The 15,757-nt window shown below is 39.1% G+C and overlaps 1 protein-coding gene across 1 annotated transcript in view; it reads left to right on the plus strand.

Annotated features, from left to right (window-relative positions):
- Positions 1-14,390, plus strand: part of LOC122927159 (venom factor-like) — a 216,422-nt gene extending 202,032 nt beyond the window's left edge. The window contains exons 37-41 of the mRNA XM_044278756.1: positions 4,632-4,721; positions 5,509-5,595; positions 12,132-12,215; positions 13,916-14,054; positions 14,160-14,390. Coding sequence (XP_044134691.1) covers positions 4,632-4,721; positions 5,509-5,595; positions 12,132-12,215; positions 13,916-14,054; positions 14,160-14,301 — 542 coding nt within the window. The 3' untranslated portion in view covers positions 14,302-14,390. The remainder of the gene's footprint in view (positions 1-4,631; positions 4,722-5,508; positions 5,596-12,131; positions 12,216-13,915; positions 14,055-14,159) is intronic.
- Positions 14,391-15,757: the final 1,367 nt, after the last annotated feature.

A 15,757-nucleotide genomic window follows, 5' to 3' on the forward strand; every position in this document is an offset into this window, starting at 1 on the left:
AAGTAAAAAAAATTTCCTTTCCCCAAAAGCATCTGTATCGACTGGCTCTATGAAAATATCACATGACCTAACCACTCAGGTGAACAACGTCCAAAAAATAAAAGCTGTGCTAAGTAAACCATTTTTTGTCACCTTACATCAGTAAAAGTGCAACACCAATCAATCAAAAATGCGTATATCCCCCAAAACAGTACCAATCCAACCGTCATCTCATCCCACAAACAATGAGCCCCTACCTAAGACAATCGTCCAAAAAAATAAAAAAATATGGCTCTAAGACTATGGAGACATTAAAACCTGATCTTTAAAAAACGCTGTTATTGTGTAAAACTTAAATAAATAAAAAAAATTATACATATTGGGTATTGCCGCGTCTGTAACAACCTGCTCTATAAAAATACCACATGACCTAACCTCTCAGGTGAACACCTTAAAAAAAAAAAAAAAAAAACTGTGTAAAAAAAGCAATTTTTTGTCACCTTACATCACAGAAAGCGTAATACCAAGCAATCAAAAAGTCATATGCACCCTAAAATAGTACCAGTCAAACCGTCATCTCATAAGAAAAGAATGAGACCCTACATAAGACAGTAAAAAAAAAAAAAAAAACTATGGCTTTCAGAATATGGAGACACAAAAAAATATATATTTTTAATGCTTTATTATGTAAAACTGAAATAAACAACCAAGTCATATTTGTATTGTCGCATCCGTAACAACCTGCTCTATAAAAATAGCACATGATCTAAGCTGTCAGATGAACGTTGTGAATAACAAAAAAATTAAAACGGTGCCAAAACTGCTATTTTTTGCTACCTTGCCTCATAAAAAGTGTAATATAGAGCAACCAAAAATCATATGTACCCTAAAATAGTACAAAAAAAACTGCCACCTTATATCATAGTTTCCAAAATGGGATCACTTTTTTGGAGTTTCTACTTTAGGGGTGCATCATGGGGTCTTCAAATGTGACATGGCAGCTTAAAATTATCCCAGTGAAATCTGCCCTCTAAAAAACATATGGTGCTCCTTTTCTTCTGTGACCTGCCATGTACAGCAGTTTATGACAACATTTTGGGTGTTTCTGTAAATTACTGAATATTACAGAATTTTAAGTTTTGTTTGGCTGTTAACCTTTGCTTTGTTAGTGGAAAAAGATGGATTAAAATGGAAAATCTGCCAAAAAAGTGAAATTCTGAAATTTCATCTCCATTTTCCATTAATTCTTGTAGAACACCTAAAGGGTTAACAAAGTTAGAAAAATCAGTTTAGAATACTTTGAGTTGTGTAGTTTCTAAAATGGGGTCATTTTTGGGTGGTTTCTATTATGTAAGCCTCACAAAGTGACTTCAGACCTGAACTGGTCCTTAAAAATTGGGTTTTGGAAATTTTCTGAAACATTTCAAGATTTGCTTCTAAACTTCTAAGCCTTCTAACGTCCCCAAAAAATAAAATGGCATTCACAAAATAATCCAAACATTAAGTAGACATATGGGGAATGTAAAGTAATAACTATTTTTGGAAGTATTACTATCTATTATAAAAGTGGAGAAATTGAAATTTGGAAATTTGCATATTTTTCCACATTTTTGGTAAATTTTGTATTTTTTTTATAAATAAAAATGAATTTTTTTTACTCAATTTTACCACTATCATGAAGTACAATATATGATGAGAAAACAATCTCAGAATGGCCTGGATAAGTAAAAGTGTTTTAAAGTTATTACCACATAAAGTGACACATTAGATTTGCAAAAAATGGCCAGGTCCTTAAGATGAAAAAGGGCAGGGTCCTTAAGGGTTTAATTCTGTTCAAAAATGCATTTACTGTGTAAAACTTACCAAAAATAAAAATGATAGACATATTAGGTATCGTCACGTCCGTAACAACCTGTTCTATAAAAATATCACATGAGATGCCCCCTCAGGTGAATGCTGTAAAAAATGTTTTAAAAAACTATGCCAAAACAGCCATTTTTTGTCACCTTGCCTCACAAAAAGTGTTATACTAAGTGATCATAAAGTCTTATGTACCCCAAAATTTTATGATTAAAACCACCATCTCATCTTACAAAAAATGAGACCCTACCTAAGACAATCGCCAGAAAAATAAAAAAAAAGGCTAGTCAGAAAATGGCAACACAAAAACAATATTTAATTCTGTTCAAAAATGCATTTACTGTGTAAAACTTAACAAAAATAAAAATAATAGACATATTGGGTATCGCCGCATCCATAACAATCTGCTCTATTAAATTATCACATTATATGCCCCCTCAGGTAAATACTGTAAAAAAAAAAAAAAAAAAACGATGCCAAACCCATTCTAGCAAAATCTGCCTCCAAAATCCTTATGGCGCTCCTTTCCTTCTGACCCCTGCCAGGTGCCCATAGAGCAGTTTACCACCACATATGGGGTATTTCGATAAATAAAGGTATTGGAAATTTTGTTGAAAATTAGAAAAATGGCTTCTAAACTTCTAAGCCTTCTAACATCCTAAAAACTCGTATAGTGTATTACTGTACAGCAACGGCTGCATGAAGCACACGGCGTCATAGCAACCAATGACGCCGTGAGCTCCTGCTCTGAACAGGAATCCAGCCCGGCATACCACGGACCGCTCTCGGCCGCGGAACACGGCAGTGTGCATTCGGCCTAAAAGTGTTCCAAAGTTATTACCACATAAAGTGACACATGTTGGATTTGCAAAAAATAGCCTGAACAGGAAGGTGAAAACTGGCCTGGGGTAGAAAGGGTTAAGTCACATTCATATCAGTAAGATAATAATTGAGCTATAATGAGTGTTTAGGAGGTCAGAGATCAGAGATAAGGAGTTGTCAGCTGAGTTGCCTGACTGAACAGAGTGAAAATTCAGAGCCTGTTGCTAGAAAAACTCAAGGCTGCACAGAGACTGGGGTTCGAAATGTTTAATAAAGACCAACTAAAAGTTTATACCCAAAGCTCCTTTGAAAAATGAAAGGTGGAATATGGTTGCCATTAGAGGTGAGCGAATTTCTTCAAAATTCAATTTGGCTGCTTCGCTGAATTTGACAAAAAAAATTTGGTTTGTGAGCAATTACTTTGTCACAAAGTGCATTTTTTTGTAAGGAGCGGGTACAATGACAGAGAGCTGCGATAGCACTGCTCCCCATCATTGTACCCCTCGGATGCCGGGATCATGTATGCATCTTAGAGTAAAAACAGAGAAAAATTAACAGAAAAAAATAACATCATACTTACTACCTCTATTTGCGCGATGGGCCGGCCGTCGGCATCTTCCTTGAAGATCTGGTGCGAAATCTCGTGTGGCCCGTTGTCACGCCAGCCACGTGGTGACTTCATACTTTACCACGCACGGGATTTCGCGAGCAAATGGAGGAGATAATTATGATTTTTTTTTTTTTTTTACGCTATTTCAGGTTAAATCAATTTGCTAACGTGAAGCACAAGGAAATTTGCTCAACTCTAGTTGCTATGGATAACTAAGCCATTTTTTTTTACTTCAGTTTTGATAAATCTCCTCCATAATCTTTAAAAAATATTAAAGGACTTCTGTCACCCCCAAACATAAATTTTCTGTTTTTGACATACTATATTTGCTAATGTTTACAGATTTGATATATACTTCTCTAACCTCAGGCTGTGGTGTAATTTCTGTAAAAATCTGACTTTAGTGATATGTAAATTTCTTCACCACCAGTAAGTTGGGCGGACTTGCTGGAAGCCGCTGCATCCTGAAAAAACGCCCCCTCCTCCACTTGATTGATAGGGCCACGCTCGCTTGGCTGCTCCTTCTCTCAGAGCGCCTGCGCCAAATGAGGACCGGTATGGCGCAGGCGTGGGATTTGAGCTGCAGGCAGGGCCAGCTGGAGGATGAGAGTGCTCGCTGGCCCTGTCAATCAAGTGGAGGAGGGGGCGTTTTTTCAGACAGAGGATGCGGCAGCTTCCAGCAAGTCCGCCCAACTTGCTGGTAGTGAAGAAATTTACATATCACTAAAGTCAGATTTTTACAGAAATTACACCACAGCCGGAGGTAAGAGGAGTATATATCTAATCTGTAAAAATTAGCAAATATATTAAGTCAAAAACTGAAAATTGGTGTTTGGGGGGTGACAGAAGCCCTTTAAGTATTTTTACTGCCTGTGTGTTTATGCAAAATGCACAGGCATCTTTTTATAGGTAATAGCACAGGTTAGCCCTGAGTACCTTTGTTAGGCCCAAGGCTGTTCCTTAAAACCATCATACAAGGTGTATAACCAGTAAACAAAATTAGATTCCCCCTTACTTCGAATACCACAATCTCTATTAACTGAAAATCATGACGACTAAAGAGCCAGGAACAGAGTTTTTATAGGGGTCACAGTTGTCAGTGGCAAACGTTCCCTCATCTTTGGCTGATTGCTCGGGTAAAAAGGCAACAGCACTGCCCACAATATCAAAGTCCAAGAGAAGCCAGGCAGTTGGTACTGTATGAATCACAATTCCCTAGTAGCAAATCTGTTTTTGATCATGTCTCCTGATGAAAGTAGTCCTGCCATTGGTGTGAGGAGAGGTCAGATATATTTAAAAAAAAAAGGCAAAACAGCAAGTACCTAGAGATTATAACCAGTATCCTTTTTCTCTCCTATAGAAAGTCGCTGTCAAAAGTTCTACCACACCCAAGAAGATAACAAGTTATTTGGTCGTATTTGTCTGGGAAATGTGTGTCAATGTGCTGAAGGTAAAGTATATTTGTAAACTCCTCCAGATACTGAATGTATTCACTTCTACCCCTCCACTGTGCACATCGGGACAAGCGTCAGGACAATGTGGTGGTGAAAACTCAGGATTGAAAAGGACTGCCACACAAAGAGAAGTGATGATCTACGTAATATGTCTGGTCTGGAGTCTGTATTTTACGGATAGCCTTGGGCCTTTATTTAGGAAGAACCCAGTCTCCACTCTGTTTAAGGGGACAGCTGGTCTGGGGTTTGTATTAGTTCTGAGTCTCTGAAGGCTCTGAATATATTTAAGGATCTGGTCTGGGGTCTGTATTAGTTCAGGGTCTCTTGAGGCTCTAAAAATATTTAGGGATCTCTTCTGGGGTCTGTAAAAGTTCAGGGTCTCTGGAGGCTCTAAATATATTTAGGAACGGTCACCATCTGTATCAGTTGGTTGGGTCTGGTATATATATTTAGAAATCTGATCTGGGGCCTGTAATTGTTTAGGGGATCTGATCTTTGGGGGAATATTAGCTTAGGCTGTCTGTATTCATTTTGGGGTTTGACAAAAATATATACTGTGTGCACTATTTGAGATTAAAATGTCATAAGGTTGGGTCATGTCCCATATACAGTAAGTAGGTATTGGCCTGAAGCCAAAACTTTTGTGCGCCATATTATACTTCCATTTTCACTATCTCCCTGATGTCCCTTCTCAGAAGTATCAGGTCAAGTATTTTGGAGGTCGGAAGCATCTTGTATATAGTCTTTATTTTTCCTGATTTAACAACTTTTATCCATTTTCAGGCAACTGCTTGATGAAACAAGAGACAACAGACAAAAACAGAGCTTTAGATCGAATGACTAAGGCCTGCAAATCTGGAGTAGACTATGGTGAGCTATAACTATTACACTTCTATAAGCCAATCAGCATCATCATTATGCCTTCACAACAGTCCAGCTAGAAGTCCAGCTCATAAAATATTTATATCTCATCTGTTCAATTCACCTATTTATGTCATTCTGCACAATTCCTACTTTGGGACTGTTGGAAAGTTGCACAATTTTTGTCCCAGGGTAATTTCAATCAACATACATATACAGATGGGGTTCTTGCCACATAATGAAACTTGCTGCATGTTTTTGTTGCTCCTAGTTTGTTCTGCTCCCACTCTCAACTGAAGTTGAGGACGTTAACCCCACAGTAGTTCTTCCAATTGGTATTACAGCTGCACAGTAAAGGCGGCCATACACATTCATGATCGCTCGTCCGACAGCTATCTCTCCTGACTCAGTACCAGTTTTTCCATACACATTCACCTCGGCCAAACATATATTATTTGGAGAGAATGGAAAAAGCTCCTGCCAAATAGTGTTGAGCGCGAATATTCGAATTGCAAAATTTTTTCTCGAATATCGCAATTTCGAGATTTCGCGAATATTTAGAATATCGTTCTATATATTTGCGAATTCGAATATTCGTCTTTTTTTTTTTTTATTATTATAATTTTTTCCTTTCCCACTTTCCTAAAGTTGTTCTTACCTGTCCTTTGGATTCCTGGCTTCCTGGCTGCTCCAGTCAGTGGCGTTTTCAACTTAGCACTGCTATATTCAATATTAGCTAAATTACAATCTAATCTATATGTGTATTTTACGAAATTTCGCAAAAGCCGAAATTGCGATGCGAGTAATATAATACGAAATAATCGCATGAAGATTTCAACTTAGCACTGCTATATTCCATATTCTAGCCTAATATGGAATATAGCAGTGCTAAGTTGAAATCTTCATGCGATTATTTCGTATTATATTACTCGCATCGCAATTTCGACTTTTTCAAATGTTCTTATTATTGCTCTAACTTCGTCTTTTAGAATATTCGTAATATTCTGAAAGACGAAGTTAGAGCAATATTACGAAATTTCGTAAAATAAACATATAGATTGTAATTTAGCTTATATAGAGCTATAATCCCTTTTTTTTCCTCCAATTTTTTTTTGCCTCTTCTGAACTTAAGTTTTGTAAAATATGTACACTATTAAAAAATATTACTATAGCAGTATATTAGCTTAAATACAATCTATGTGTATTTTACGAAATTTCGTAATATTGCTCTAACTTCGTCTTTTCGAAATTTCGTAATATTGCTCTAACTTCGTCTTTTAGAATATTCGTAATATTCTAAAAGACGAAGTTAGAGCAATATTAAGAACATTTGCAAAAGCCGAAATTGCGATGCGAGTAATATAATACGAAATAATCGCATGAAGATTTCAACTTAGCACTGCTTTATTCCATATTCTAGCCTAGTATGGAATATAGCAGTGCTAACTTAGCACAGCTATATTCCATATTAGGCTAGAATATGGAATATAGAAGTGCTAAGTTGAAATCTTCATGCGATTATTTCGTATTATATTACTCGCATCGCAATTTCGGCTTTTGCAAATGTTCTTAATATTGCTCTAACTTCGTCTTTTAGAATATTACGAATATTCTAAAAGACGAAGTTAGAGCAATATTACGAAATTTCGTAAAATACACATAGATTGTATTTAAGCTAATATACTGCTATAGTAATATTTTTTAATAGTGTACATATTTTACAAAACTTAAGTTCAGAAGAGGCAAAAAAAAAATTTGAGGAAAAAAGGGATTATAGCACTATATTAGCTAAATTACGATCTATATGTGTATTTTACGAAATTTCGTAATATTGCTCTAACTTCGTCTTTTAGAATATTCGTAATATTCTAAGAGACGAAGTTAGAGCAAATCACGAAATTTCGTAAAATACACATATTAGCCTAGCCATTGTCAATTAGCATAGGAACGTTGCCTTATACTATCAAGATAAATAATCGCAATACGCGAAAAATTGTATTCGTATATTATTCGCGATAATTGGAATAATTACGAATATTCGATTTCGACGAATATAACACGAATATTCATTCGAATATTCGTGAAATATCGCGAAATCGAATATGGCACCTCCCGCTCATCACTACTGCCAAACACCTCTGGAGGCAGCTTAAAGGGAACCTGTCATGTGGATATTTAATTATAATTTAACTAATTATATACAATCATTAACTACTAAAAAGTACTTTAGATGTATTCACTTACTGGTGTGACAGATGGTTACCTCATAATATACACACAAAGATGCCAAATGCCGCAAGCTAATGAGCTGATTTGAGTCCAGCGTGATGTCAGTGAGTCCAGCGTTTTTTTAATTCAGAGATATAGCCACTCCCCCGCTCACCTGCTGCTGATTCATATAAAAAAAAACTGTCAATCAGCAGCAGGTAGGCGGGGAGAGTCAGGAGCTCATAAATATTCAGGACTTCTCATTATCAGCTTTTCAATACATCTGTTGGCAGATTGACTGGGTCAATTAAAGATAGTGACCCAGCATTTTGGTAAGAGAATCAGTCACTTATTTATGTTGCTCTTAGTTAGGACACCATAAAACTGGTGACAGGTTCCCTTTAAGCCCTGGAGAAACAAAAGGATTGGCAAAGAATATTAATTTCGACTGATCCTTGTCTCCCTTGATAATCTGTCAGGGGAGAGTTGAATGGGTCCTGAATCCAGAAGGTGAGGTGCGGAACAGAGTGCTTCCGTGGGAATTCTCTCCGTGCCTCCGCACTGCAAAAAAATATTAAATGTTCTATTTTGTTGCGGTGCGGACGGATCACGAACCCATTCAAGTTGGGTTTGGATCCGTTGCGGCGCGGATAGTGCCTGTGCATTGGGGACCGCAAATTGTGGTCCCCAATGCACGGAACGGCCAAGCAACGGCCATGTGCATGAAGCCAAAATCAATTGTATGAAATTCCCATATTAGTAAATTCCCTGCATGGTTTGCTATAGCTAAATAAACATATATGTTCACTATTATCCTGCAACAATTATTAAAAGGAAGGTAAAAACCCTCATTAAGGCAAAGGCCAATTTCCTTATCTTATGGAAAATTATTATTTTCCATGTCAGTGTTACCCAGTATTTTACCATTTAGTATGTACTGGTGACTTGCATTATTCCTTCCCATGTGCATAACCTTACATTTGTCAGTGTTAAACCTCATCTGCCCAAGCCACAAAAATATCTAGAATCAAGACCTATAGTATTCTAAAATACAGATAATCGGGTCGAAGTGCATTTCTGTGACTTTTTGCAGTTTTTTGCGTCTTTTGCATCTAAGTTCAATTTTCTTGACGAGAACGTCAAATTAGACCTAGCTAATGGTTTATTTATGTTTTGCAACCTTTTAAAATGTAGCAAAAAAGTTGCATCCCACGCCAGCTCCTGCCCAGGTGTACACTTCCTCAGATGTCTAGACACAATGCTAGTTTGTAAGGTGGTAATACATTAACTACAATATCCATGTCTAGGCTACAGAAAACACACAACTCACAGATGTGATACATTTATGTCTAAGTGCCACATATTAGCTGTACATGAAGCCCTTCAATACTGGAGGTGTTCTAATTTTTGCGTTTTCATTTTTGTTCTCTGTATTCGTGGAGCCATAACTTATTATTTTTCGGTTCACATCGCGTATGAGGGCTTGTTTTTTGTGGGACAAGTTGTATTTTGCAATGCCACCATTTAATATGGCATGAAATGTAGTGGGAAGCGGGAAAAAATTTAATAGGGTCAGAATTGAAAAGAAAATAATGCAATTCTGCCAGTTTTAGGGGTTTTGTCCCTGCGATGTGGAAAAACTGACCTGTGCCCTTCATTCTCTGGGTCAGTATGATTACAAAGATATCACATCTGAATAGTTTTTTTGTGTTTTTAATCAAAAGTTTGAACAAAAAGATATGTTTTTTCATTGCCCTATTCTGACCCCCATAACTTTTTTATAGTTATGTATACAGAGGTGTGTGGGGGCTCATTTTCTGCAGGACAATCTGTAGCTTTTATTGATACTATTTTGGAGTGTATGTGACTTTTTGATCTGAATTATTTTGCATAAGTAAAACTGGCGAATTGGACATTTCGATTTTATCACATTCGCGTATGGGATAAATATTTTTATATTTTAATAATAAAGACCCCCCCAACTTCCCCCTTACCCAAACAACTCCCTCCTCGTCTGTAACCCTGTTCAGTTCTCAGAGCTGGCACGGATGTAGTGTTGGAATCTGATGTTGTGGCCCAGTTTTTCAATTTTTGCAGCAAAAACTCAGCTAAGAGGTCGGCCATATGCTGTGGATCAGCTCCATAATGTGTCATGTGTAGAAGTGTTGTAGATTTATAATTTGGATGCTTTTTATTGGTGCAGAGTGGAAAAGCTTCACGTCTAAATTTGCAACAATTTTATCGATAATGTGCCATTTTTGGTAAATCTCACTCAAAATAGGCCCGTTCCAAATTAGACCTGTCTCAAATCATGTCTTAAATCATAAATGTGCCCCCTGTGGTTCCCCACTAGCAACGGAAATCTATCAATACTGACCCCTATGTTTGCCCATGATTTACGATGACCAGTCGGAATATGTACCATTAATTGCCACCCTCTTCTTCCTACCACTGAGCCAGTTACTTACCCACTTAGAATGTTATCTCTTAGAAAACCTTCAAACAGCTTACCAACTGTAGATGTTCAACTTACCGGCCTATAGTTCTGGAGCTCACTTTTTTAACCTCTTTTTGAATATTGGTACTCCATTTGCTATGAGCCAGGCCTGTAGAACAGATCCTACCCGTGTTGTTTGTTATTGCACTTAATTCCCTTAGTACCCATGGGTGTATGCTGTCTGAGCCTAAATCTAACATTCTCTTTCCTTGGGTTGGTGTGTTTCTATCAGTGATGTTGTGCTCTTGCCATATGGTACTTGGTGCTAATTACTAAATTCCAGCTTAGACAGTACACTTATAGACCAAGGGTTTAACAGATGTGAGAAAAAGCCTAACTGTCACGAACCAGCGGGTGTGAACCCACTGTGCCACATGTCCTACCTCCTTTAAGGGTGTTGTCTAAGTGAACCCCTGGATCTTCATAGTACCCCTGATGGTGGGGATAGACTTTCCTGAGGGGAACACCAGGTAGCTACCTCTTGAGGAGGATAGGCACACGAGGCAGCTGGTCCAGGCGGACCAGGAAGTACCAGAGGCGTAGTCAGACAGGTAAAAGGTCAGGGCAGGTGGCACAGGTACAGGTCAGGCAATCCAGATCAGCAACAGGAGATTCAAGGCAAGCAGGTAGGAATATAACAGGTAGCAGAATCCAGGAATACATATACGAGTCAGAAACACAAGAACACAAGCTGAAACTGGGAACCTTAGCAGGGCACAAGGACCTTGATACTGAGGCATCTGGGAAGGGGGCTGAGCCACTTATATATGTGCAGGAGGGCTAGGATAGCTCAGTGAGGTCACATGAACTAACCCATAAAGACCAGAAAGTCACGAGCGCCGGGCCTTAAGGAAGTGCTGCTGGAAACAAGCAGCAAGCATGCTGTGGCCAGGGGTGAGAGCAAATTGTGGAGCAGATCCCAGAACAACAGCACCAACACAGACAGATCCCAGGACTGCAGCGGTGAATGGGAAGCAACGGCCGCAGATCACCGCTGAACACTCCGCCCGGGACCGTGGCGGTAAGCAGGGGAACAGTGGTGCACAGAAGCCGCTGTTACACTAACAAACAAGGGGATACCATTGGGGAGTGTTCTCCAAAGAGTGACCCTCTAGGTATTATGAAACTTCAACTCTCAACATGCCCTGCAATTTTACCAGATGGAGAGTTACGCTACTATAGTAAATTAGTAGTTTAAGGTAGATTTAAGAGAATTATGAAAAGTTTCAGACCAGAGGTAGAAGCTTCTGGGGGCCAATGGATTACTGTAGCAGGGCGTCCCCACCGGCCGTGGATCATGTATAATTTGTGCCAGAGGGGCCATTGGGCCTGCTCAGGAACCATGGCCCAGATGTGACTGCTACCTCTGCAATCACTATGAGTACACTTCTGAATGAGACCGATGCTTTAGAGGGATCTTAGTATGGGCATAACTACCATGTTAGCAGGAATTGCAGACTGTTCCTCAATCCTTTGTTTAGAAATGACTATGAAATGGGGAGTGGTAAATTGAAGGAGGCCCCATTTTAACTTTAACTATGAAGTCCCATGGTTATATCTTCTGTGGGTATTATCTTTTCTCTGTAGTAATATTCCGGTGCTTCTTATTGGGAATAAGAGTTTGTATGACCCTTCTATCACTGTTGTAAAAGGGTCCTAAGACTTCTTTATATTGCACTACTACCAGATATACAGCATAGAGTTCTCTGTAGTTCCCCCACCACAGAGTCCATCACTTTCTTATTCCATATACCACTTCAATGATTGCATGTTTAGTTTTGTTTTTACTTCTTATTAGTTAAAAGTAATGGCTAATTTCACTGTTTCCTCATCTACACAGTGTTCAAGGCGGTGATTCTTAAGATACATTATGAAAAGGACTTTGACACATATGAAATGCACATTAAAGAGGTCTTCAAGAGAGGTAACGTTGAATGTGATGAATAAAAACTAAATCTCTAAGCAAAAAAACTGTGTCCAGGACTGATTCGATGCAGGTCACTGAGGTCATAGAAATTTATTCCATCCACCAAATTCTCCCATCCACCAACAAATGCGTTAAAAATTGAAAATTCTTCCCATGTTAGGAGTGAGCGGGAAAAGAGATTTGGGTTTGTGAAAAACTTGGGGCAGGGCTAGAAGAAATAATTTGTCATGGATGAGTCCCAAATACCCAAGGAGTGTGATCCAGATCTGTTTGAGATAAGGTTCTTTCTATATATAATATATTATATAACACCTTTATTTATATCTTTCTATAAGTTCTGGAAGTTATTATGAGCCATGAGAATTGATTTGGGCTCATGATATAACTTAAAGGGGATTTTCGATACTTAAATAATGATGCCGCCACCGATCAGCTGTTTGAGAAAGCAGCGGCGCTCGCAATATCGCAGCATTTTTTTCTCAGCTTTCCCTAGGCCAGGTGACGTCACGTTCATCGGCCACATGGCCTAAGCCCAGCTCAGCCCCATTGAAATTAATAGGACTAAGCTGTGATACCAAGCACAGCAACTATACAATGTACAGCACTGTGCTTGGTGGGCTGCAAAAGGATGCGCAGATGCCTTATCAAACAGATTGGCGGGGGTCCCGGGTATTGGACCCCGAACAACCATATACTGATAAACTATCCAGAAAATAATCCATAAGTATTTAAATCTTGGAAATTTAATATATAAGTTCTATGTACCCCAAAATGGGGCCAAGGAAAGCTACACAAGCTGCCCAGCAAAAAAAAAAACTAAGTACCTTTACAAGCGGCGTACACTCCGATAATGCTGCTATAACTTCTCTTTTGTTCAAACGCCCCTCGGCTACTCCACTGTGCCCCCGTTCTGTTTCCGTGGCCTGTATGCTAATAGATAGCATCGGTACAGGGAGGAGAAGATGCCAGCGCTTCTCAGTGGGCGTCTCCTTCTCCTTGGCTTTGGTGCAGTCCAATTGCAATGGAACGCATCACAGCCAGGAAGTGAAAAACAGCTCACCATCTTCCTGGCTGTGATATGGTCCGCTGCAATTGGAATGCGCCACAGCCAGGGAGAAGGAGACGCCCACTGAGAAGCGCTGGCATCTTTTCCTCCCTGTACCGATGCTATCTATTAGCATACAGGTCACGGAAACAGAACGGGGGCACAGCTGGGCAGCCGAGGGGCGTTTGAAAAAAAGAGAAGTTATAGCAGCATTATCGGAGTGTACGCCGCTTGTAAAGGTACTTAGTTTAACAAAAAAATAAATTGGTAAAAGGTCCTCTTTAAGTTTCCTTGATGGATAAAGTAATGTGTCATCAGAAAGGCAAGTCTACTATAGCTCATGTGCTGCTGTAAAGAATATCTCTAAACAGCAACTCAGAGCAACTCTTCGAAATAAGGCTAAAATAGGTGTAATCGGCATGAAAATGGTACTGAGAACCTGCCAATAGTGTCAACCCACCCAATCCATCAGTTCAGAAAATATAGTGGGCAAATTGTTTCACCCAGTGTACCCCAATGCCAGGACAATTCTGAATTTGGTTGGATCAATTTGAACATCTTATGTCATTATTATAACATCTAAAGCTCCAGCTTTGAATTTTGAACCAATTTTACCATCTCATCACTACTAATTTCATCTTATATACCCTAGGAACGGATGAAGATGCCAAGGGCAAGCAACGGACCTTTATCAGCCACATTAAGTGTCGAGAAAATTTAGGTTTGGAGACAGAAAAAGATTACATCATCTATGGCTCCTTCCATAATGTATTTCACACAGAGACATCAGGGTAAGTGAGAGGTCTGACCATTGAGGTTGGAGTCAAGTATTCACTGGTTGGTCAACTCTATGATAGAATCAACAAATGCTGACTATGTACTCTCTATTTCCTCAGCTACACCTATGTCCTGGACAGTGATTCTTGGCTCGAGTGGTGGCCAAATGACAGAGAGTGCCAAAACCCTAAACATCAAGCCCTCTGTAATGACTTTGCTGCAGTTGCTGATGAACTTGAAGTTGTTGGATGTCAAAGTTGATCACAAACAGTCCAAATCTTACTTATTTAAGTGATGGGATTTATGTACTGTACCATATTATTCACTAATAAAGTATTATGTATTCTGCACAGTCTGTGTTTATTATTGTCTTAGGGTCAACCTTCATTTTATCATGGCTGGCATCAACAAGTATCAAACCGGGGTAAGTGCCAGGGCCCATTAGGCTTGGAGGGTCAGGGTGATCTGGGCAAATATAATTTACACTTGCCATGCAAAGAGTTGTGTAGACTAGGAACAGGGCAAGCTCTCTTCCTGCTCAAGGCAGAGGCTTCAGAACAGAGGATATGCAGAACAGATCCAGCAAACATTAACTAGGCCCCACAACGGTATATTATAGCTATACATGGATTGTATGGAGCGGGTTCGGTAACTGACAACCAACCTGGGATAGAAGACATGATACAGTCAATAGCAACTGTGGCATCTCAGCAGTTAGTCAGAGGGGGCTACTTCTGTCCCCCACCCCCATCACCACCCCACAAACAAAATTATATGGTGCCAAGTGCCATGTTAGTGCGCCTAATACACACAGCTAGAGAACGAAATTTAAACTCCCAATACACTGCAGTACAGAAGTACTGCAAGTTCATGTCTCCAGGGGAATTAACAAAAAGAGTTAACAAAGTTTTAAAATATATATTTTTAAGATGCAAATAGTAAAATATTACATCATTTGTCTAGCCCCTGCAAAAAAATAAAATAAAATGGAATAAAAAAATCTAATTGTTTTACAATATCATATATACCAAGGGTAAAACTACAGCACACACCACAAGGAACAAGGCCTTGCAGCTCTTTTGAAGGAATTTTTTTTTTTTTATTCTGTCTTTTATTTTTTGTAAGATCTTTAATTTTCTTAGTAATAAACCTAAATTATATAAACCGACAGAATAAAGTTACAGTACAAGTAGCACGTCAATTGTACTGCATAGTAAGGCCAAAACTGAGGCCAAAATCTATTTTTTTCCATTTCTCATAACAATTAGTTCCACAATACATTATATGGAACATCAATTGCAAGCACAAAAAAAATTCAACTCGTCCTGAAAAAAGCCCTTGTACGGCTATGTCGACAGAGCATTCAAAGTAAGCTAGGGCTCTTGAAAGGCGCAGAGGAAAGAGTGAAGGTTATCTCATCTCAGACATTGGGTGTAGGGATGAGCGAACTCGAACTGTATAGTTCGGGTTCGTACCGAATTTTGGGGTGTCCGTGACACGGACCCGAACCCGGACATTTTCGTAAAAGTCCGGGTTCGGGTTCGGTGTTCGTCGCTTTCTTGGCGATTTTTGAAAGGCTGCAAAGCAGCCAATCAACAAGCGTCATACTACTTGCCCCAAGAGGCCATCACAGCCATGCCTACTATTGGCATGGCTGTGATTGGCCAGAGCATCATGTGACCCAGCCTCTATTTAAGCTGGAGTCACATAGCGCCGC

Source organism: Bufo gargarizans, chromosome 2, assembly GCF_014858855.1.
Source record: "Bufo gargarizans isolate SCDJY-AF-19 chromosome 2, ASM1485885v1, whole genome shotgun sequence".
NCBI classification, from domain to species: Eukaryota; Metazoa; Chordata; class Amphibia; order Anura; family Bufonidae; genus Bufo; species Bufo gargarizans.